Source organism: Corvus kubaryi, unplaced genomic scaffold (genome assembly GCF_017639235.1).
Source record: "Corvus kubaryi isolate FWS band 111438036 unplaced genomic scaffold, C.kubaryi_AGA036_p1.0 split1-131, whole genome shotgun sequence".
Classification (NCBI taxonomy): Eukaryota; Metazoa; Chordata; class Aves; order Passeriformes; family Corvidae; genus Corvus; species Corvus kubaryi.
In genome coordinates, this window is record NW_024582073.1 from 13,450,752 (window position 1) to 13,458,345 (window position 7,594).

Sequence of the window (7,594 nt, forward strand, 5' to 3'; positions counted from 1 at the left end):
ATATTCTGATAATGGATGTTTTAGGATTTTGGCCAATCACCCCCAAGGGGTGGCTGGTCCTTTGTCCAATTAGACTATGAAGAAAAAAGTCTATAAAAGAGTTTGTAAAATAATTAAATCAATCAATCTTGCTGCACAGTTCCTGCCTGCTGGATCTTCTTCTCCTCCTCCTCCCTATAGCTGCGGGACACGGTGATATACCGTAGGAACCAGGCCTGCGGTAATAAGTTGGCACATCAAAAGAATGAAAAGTGGTCACGCCCAAACAATTTTAAAGGTACCTTGAGATGTGTTTCAATAATAACATGACCTAAATACATAGACTTTCATCATTGAAGACCTGTGGAGTCTTCCAGAGATTTATTAAGCAACTTGTCACATAATACATGACCTTTGCAGAAGCACTGCAGGGGCAGCAGGAGCAGCAAATTGTTTGCCTTTGATCCCATCCATGGTTGGTGAATGGTATTTCAGAAATTACTGATGGTACAACAAGGTGTGCTGAAGTAAATTTCATTATTATGTTATTGAGTTCAGATCAGTATGAAATAAATTGTTTAAATGCAGATACTGTGAGACACTGATAGGACTCAGGCTCAGATCACCTTGAAAAGTTTATGATAAATGTGTTCCTGAGAATTCTGTGTGTTCTCCAAAAGTGTGGCCTGGTCCTGATCTCCCTGTAGTTTGTGCCTGTGAGAGTAACTCCACTGAATCGGAGACCTAATGCCAGCATAAACCTGGCAAGTGAGAACAGAAGTAGACCGTGACTTTCCATATATGTTTTTTCTAACTAGTTTATTTTATTTCATTTTTCAGGACAAAAAATATATGGGAGCAAATCTAAAACTGTTAGTAAGTTTGACACCAGATAAAGATATGTTTTTCCAAATTCATCATTTTACAAGTGGACTTTCTATTTAAATTAAGTAAAGATCTTTGTCAAATTAATGAAAAAACGGAGCACATTATTCTTCAGGAAAAAAGAATGAGGTAACTAAATTGACGTGGTTTAGTTTTGGATGAGAAAAGATACACATGGCAGGAAATTACAGAGCACAGCAACTGTTTTGGCTGCAAAGGCAGTGAGTTTGGTATATGACATTACAGGGGAGAATAAGATAAAGACTAGAATTAAAAGGAAAAAAAAAGGCAGATTCTTTTGTTATCATGGATTAGCAAGCCTCCTTCAAATATAGGGAAAAGTATTTTTGTACACTTTTGTCCAAACTACCTACACAGTCATATTAAGGTACCTAAGGTATTTCTTAATTAAAAAATAATTTTATTAATAAATCACTGTTGCTAATAAAGCTGCCAGCTCAAGGGAAGTTCTTGCCTAAAACTTTCAACATCCCAAATAATGCATGATTAAGTTCAAATGGGACAGACACCCAGGTTTTTGTTTCTCCTAAATTATAAAATTAAGTCTGCAATGAGCAAGCATTTCATTAAAACCTCCTTTTTTTCCTCTCCTGAAACTTGCAGGGAGACGATGAGGTGATACTGATCTGTATGGAGAGTGATCTGTCATGCAGTTAGCTAAATGTAGTGTAGAGAAATGATATTATAAAGGCAACTCAGAAGTGTCCAAACATGAGGACTATTGGCTGTACATTTGAGTAAATCTATGCAAAATAAAAGCCTGGAAAATAAAACTCTTTGATCTTGATATGTTTCATACAGAAATCCACTCCAAAAGGGGAGTCAAGAGTTCATAGCAAATTCTTCCTCATTTACTCTGGCAATTTAACCAGCAGATGCTGAATCGAGCTCAGCCCAGGACCAGATGGTATTAATCCAGAACTTCTAAAGGAAATAGTAAAATTATTAACCATGATGTGCAATCTATTGTTTAGAACTATGCTGTTGCCAGGGAAAAAAAATTGTGTAAATGTGATGCCAGTGTTTAAAAAGGACTCCAGGGGGACTAAACCCTCGGTAAGCCAGTCTGTAAGCCTGGCATTCAGAGAAGGAAACTGGTGAGGACTCTAATAACAGATAAAAATCTTTGGTTGCATGGTCTGGACAAATTTGTAGAGGAATTTGCAAAAAGAAAATTTGCGCCTTACAAATTCAGAGTCCTGAGCATGCGCACACGGTGATCTTGTTTGTTTTAAACAGTAGCTCCACAGTTGTTGGGATTTGCACGGGATATCATTCCCTCATGCATTCTGCGCTTGCTTTTGGTGGAAATTAGTACCTTCTGGAGTTAGTTACTTACCCCTCAACTCCTCAAGCCTGTGCTGCATGTGCTGCCTCCTACCACTGTGTTCTCAGCTCCTTTGCTGTCTGCAGAGAGCACAAAAGAGAGCTGTGTCCAGTGCAGCTTGGTTCAGTTTGCCTTTTTGCCAACTCCATGGAGCCTCTGGCCATGGCTGCTGGCCTCGTTGGCTTCATCCATCTTGCATGTGCTTAGCAGGCATTTCTTGACACTGAAGTGGGCCCATCCCTTGGGCTGGGGCTCAGTGAGGAGCTCCTGCTGTCCTGGGGAAGCTGGTCCTTCACCCTGTCCCGCATATGTTTGAAACCGATACGAGACCTGCACTGGCTTTACAGTGTTAGTCATACTGTCCTGCAGCCCTGGCCAGCCTCTCACACCCTGACAGCAAGGTGGTCAGTGGGACTGTGCAGTGGTGTGGACCACTGATGGCTAGCTGCATCCAGGACTCCCAGAGGTACAAAGGATAATTGAGAAATCAGAACTTCCAATGTAACTTTTCGATCTACATGCCTATCTACCTATTCCCGTTACTCATACTATAAAGCAAAGCTGGCAAGACTGGAAAAGAAACCCAGGCTTTCCAGTCTGTGTATATCAGCTTTGGGGGTCAGGACCTCTTATAAAGAACCTGTTACTGCTCTGCTTTTAAGTAAAAGGGATTTTAAATGTGAAATTAATTTTTCATTCAGTTATAGTAGAAATTAATTTCTAATATTAATTTGCATTTCTGGCTATAAACAAGCTATATACTGGGAAGTAAAAGCCCATGACTTTGTGAAAACTCCAGTGAGGATGATGTTTATGTATTAAAAAAGCAGGACTTTTAAACCATTGAGATCTTTGTGTTTTCCACTGGCGTGTAACTAATATGCCACAGTTTATCAGTTTTATCAAGTTTGTATTCAAGTCATATAAAAATTCTTGCACAGAGCAAATGTATAAGCTTCTGCTTGTATTAACTGACAATTCCAATTTACTTTCATAAGGTTTGATCCACTATGTGAAATCAGTGAGTTTTTCTGTTAACTTGCTGGAGTTTGGATCAGGCATGTACAGCACTTTCCTATGAAACTAACACTCCACCAAATGAGATAAATGTAGCTGCTTTTATTTTTCTGAGTCTACCTTATCTTCAGTTTACTCTGAAAAATACGAAGACAAGAATCATTTCCATGTAAGGAATGCAAAATCTTCACTATGTTTTTCTCTTCTCTGCCCTTTTATTAAGTGACTCTTACCATTTTAAATGTTGTTAGTTGAGAGACAGATTTATCACTCTCATCACTCGCTGGGTCTCATTTACAGGCTGTGACATAACGGGCTGACTCTGAGAAATGTTGCAGAGACATGAGTAGAAGCAATCTCACAAGGGGTTAATGCTGTAATCTTTTCCAAGCCTGTTTATAATCCCAACAGTAGTGCTGTAGCAGAGGAGGGTGGATCTCAAAAGTACCGGAGGGGATATGTGTGTGCGTGTGTGTGTGCACATACTTGTGAGTGTGTATGTGCACACATGCTTTGCTTTTCTGAATTGCTGTGTGTGCCCCTGGAAAAAATCTTGTGCAGCCAGAACAGGACTCTGTGTGCTGGGTACTCCTGTGGGAGAGTCAGAACAGCTTCCTTGCACAGCTGCCTCTCTTGTATTTCTTCTGCAGACTTCATTCAGAAACGTTCATTTGTTTACTGAAAGCATGGGCAGATAGTTACAAACCCACCTTCTTCTTCGTCAAAGCTAACCTGTGGGTACTGAAGAATGGAAATAGTTGATGCTAGTAGCTTCCTTGGGAATGGTACCAATATTACTGATTTCCTCTGCGATATCATCTTGGAAAATGACACTTTTTTCTGTGTGGATGATGCACCTTATCCTTCTAAAGGTATGTATGGAAAATTGATTTTTTTCAGGCAGTTTTAGTTCTAGGTGGATGTAGAGATACTATAGAAAGAAAGAGCTATGCAAAACATTTTCTCTGAGAGAGTGCAAAATCAACTGCTTGCTTTTAAGTTAGTATGAGAAACAGGCAGCAAAAAAATTAGTATGTGCTGGTTTTCCAAGTTCAAAATTCAACTAGGACAAAATTTGGATACAGTGGAAAACTAAAACTTTGGGGCACAAAATGTAAACATCTCTGCTAAGGACTTGGAGAAACATGATTTTTACTCAATTCAATAACAATGGAGTGATCAGATCTGATACCATGTATGAAAGTGATTTAATAGGAAATTACAGCACTCTGAAGCCGAGAAAAAAATCCATGCATTAAAATATTTTCCGATTGCTTAATCTTCTCTTACTTTTGCATAAAATAGGATGTCCCATGGTGAATAAGTGGTGCACAGTAAGTAGCATGAGAAGCACATGCTTTAAGAAGTTGTATTTGACTCTCCAAATGTACATGGTATTGCTTGTATTGTAGTTTAATGCTATGCAATTTAGGTAGATCAGAATATGTTTAAGAATTGCAGCACTTCCACTTATTTTGCATTGGTGTAAAGACATAACCTTCATAAAATTGAATACAGAAAGGCTTTTACATTTTGATTAAAGGTTGAAATATATAATAATTAATCTGAGTTGAATACTATGTAACTGATCTTTTCTTGTGACAATTTTCAGATTTGCATCAGATAATTCGGATTCTGCTGTATTGTTTGATATTTCTGCTCAGCATTTTGGGGAACATTCTGGTGATTACGGTGCTGATAAGAAACAAGCGGATGAGAACAGTCACCAACACATTTCTGCTGTCACTGGCAGTCAGCGACCTGATGCTCTGCCTTTTCTGCATGCCCTTCACCCTCATTCCCAACCTGCTAAAAGATTTTATTTTTGGAAGTGCTGTTTGCAAAACTGCCACTTATTTCATGGGTAAGTCTGGGAAGTTTATACCTATTTTGAAGACTGACTAATAAGACAGGTGAGAAGGTTTTTAAAGACCTATAAAAAGCTGGTTGTTTCCATCCACCATTGAAGTTACCAATACTATGAAGAAACAGCTTTGTAGTGCAAATTGTCATGGTTCTGGTGTCCTTGGTCTGATCCAGCAAACACAGAGGCGCACGCTTAACTTTAATGACACACAAAAGTGTTTTGCTGGATGCGAAGATGTTGCACGATCAGACTTTAAGGAGGAACCCAGCACAGGCACTTGCTTACCCATCACTGACAAGATGGTTATCAGCGTTCAGATCGCCCACCAGAACTGATGGGCTTGTACACCCTCACTAAGGGCAGGTTTTGCCCACAGATTTTTGGCAGCAGTGATACATAAAAAAGAAATAGGCCAAAGTAGGTGTAATTTGCAGAGCTAGGAAGTTGGAGCAAGTATTCTCTGCGGACAGACCAGGTGTGATCAGAGCTCACCAGGAGACCATAAAACACAGATACAGGTTTTAGAGCCTGACTTTAAGAAGCATCACTTTTGTATGCCTTGCCATACTCTTTTTGGTTGTGGAGCCAGGAGCTAGGAGTTTCAAAATGCCCAGGTTGTGGATGTGTATTTTTGTCTCACTTTGAATATTTCCTCTGCATTTGCTTGTTTCTTAACAACAAAAAAAAAAAACCCAGCCAAACAAAACCAAACAAACCAAACAAAAAAAGAGAAAAAGAGAAAGAAAAAGAGAAAAAGAGAAGAGAAAAAGGAAAAGAAGAAATGAAAACATTATGTAAAGTTTTTGCCTCTTTAGGAGACCCTTAGTTAGTTACAGAAAATTCAGGTCCCCTTTCAACCCATGCCCTTGAGAACTTTGATGTAATGTGAAAGTACACACCTAAAGTGTGCGAATGGGAAATCAACACCTTTTTGTAGATAAAACCAATAAAACTAAAGGCCATGTTTAAACAATTATAATGAATTGCTGGCAAAAATACCATAAAGTATTACTGAAGCATTGTCATCTTCCTCTTATTGCACACAGTGTAAATTACTTTATTAAAAAATCCAGTGAAATAGACCAAACGTAAAGTTCCTCATTATGAAGCTGTTTTATTTTAAGAGTCAGAATGTAGAGATTTCTCATTAAAGGTTCAGGTAACAGAGGCTTCATCTGACAGACACTGACAACCATTGCATCAACTATGCTCAATTTTTCATTTTAAGATGTAGAAAGACAAATTTTAAATTACAGATGATTTCTGTAAAGCAAACTGTAACAATATTGGCATTTGATAGTTTGACCCACATTCACAAAGACAAATAATCATTCACTGAAAGAAAAATTTGTGGCAAAGTTAAGAAGAAATAGCTATAATTTTACAGTGATGAACTGGGGCACCTCAATGACAGAAGCACAGACCACCGCATTGTATTTTATAAAATACGAACAGAAGAAATTAAGGATACTTGAAGGACAAAGATTCTGCATCATGACTTAATTTCTCCTTGTTTGTATCTCCATTAACATCTAATTAAAAAGTTGTAATAGATTTAATTCGCTTGAATGAGAAAATCAGATCACGAGTCAAGCAGTACACTCAAAAAAATTAAAACAGTAGAAAAGGAACTGTGAACATCTGTTTTAAGAGAGTAATTAACTGATTTCAAATGCTTTGTTTGAATTTCAGTGGAATAGTGGAGTGAATAAACCACAGTAGCAAAGAGAATAGTTAGGAGTAAAATTGTCTTCTTTCCCTGTTACCAGAATTGTATGGTTTGACAAAGTGTGTATTTTTCTTGGACTTTTGGAGTAAGAGAAGCACAGAGCAGGAATATCAGTCTGGAGAAGTCTGGAGACCCAGACCCACTGCCCACATATTCTTCACTGGCTTAAACAGTATGGTGTTTATAAATATTTTTGCTTATAAATAGTTTGCTATTTTTTCAAATTTTTGTATGCATACAGAAGGCTAGCAAGACCATTTGAACATAACATAACCTTTAAAACAAGAGAATAACCTTTTCCTTAATTTTATATATATAGGTGTGTCTGTAAGTGTCTCTACATTCAACTTGGTTGCCATATCTTTGGAGAGGTACAGTGCCATCTGCAAACCTCTGCAGTCCAGGGTCTGGCAGACAAAATCTCACGCCTTGAGAGTGATTGCTGCAACCTGGTGTGTCTCCTTTACTATCATGTCACCATATCCAATCTACAGCAAACTGGTACCTTTCACCAAGTATAACAACACCACAGCAAATATGTGCCGGCTCCTTTGGCCAAGCGACGTCATTCAACAGTCTTGGTAAGACATAAGTGGCTGTTAGCCAGTGCATAATTATCTGCTGGAAAATGGGATTTCGTGGTAGCAATAAGCCTATGGAAAATGAAGTGTTAACCTTCAGCAAATGTTTACACTCCATCATGCTTATTTAAGATGTAAAAAAACACCAACATGGTTTTGAGCCGCTTACATTTCGACATTTGCATGAC

At 38.3% G+C, this 7,594-nt stretch overlaps 1 protein-coding gene across 2 annotated transcripts in view; it reads left to right on the top strand.

The window, feature by feature from the left end:
- Nucleotides 1-255: 255 nt before the first annotated feature.
- The window catches only part of CCKAR (cholecystokinin A receptor), a 10,357-nt gene continuing 3,018 nt past the window's right edge, over nt 256-7,594 (top strand). Inside the window, exons 1-3 of one of the 2 annotated variants that reach the window (XM_042053646.1) lie at nt 256-4,101; nt 4,842-5,093; nt 7,145-7,406. In XM_042053646.1, coding sequence (XP_041909580.1) covers nt 3,978-4,101; nt 4,842-5,093; nt 7,145-7,406 — 638 coding nt within the window. In that variant the 5' untranslated portion in view covers nt 256-3,977. The remainder of the gene's footprint in view (nt 4,102-4,841; nt 5,094-7,144; nt 7,407-7,594) is intronic. The other variant, XM_042053647.1, reaches the window with a different exon arrangement.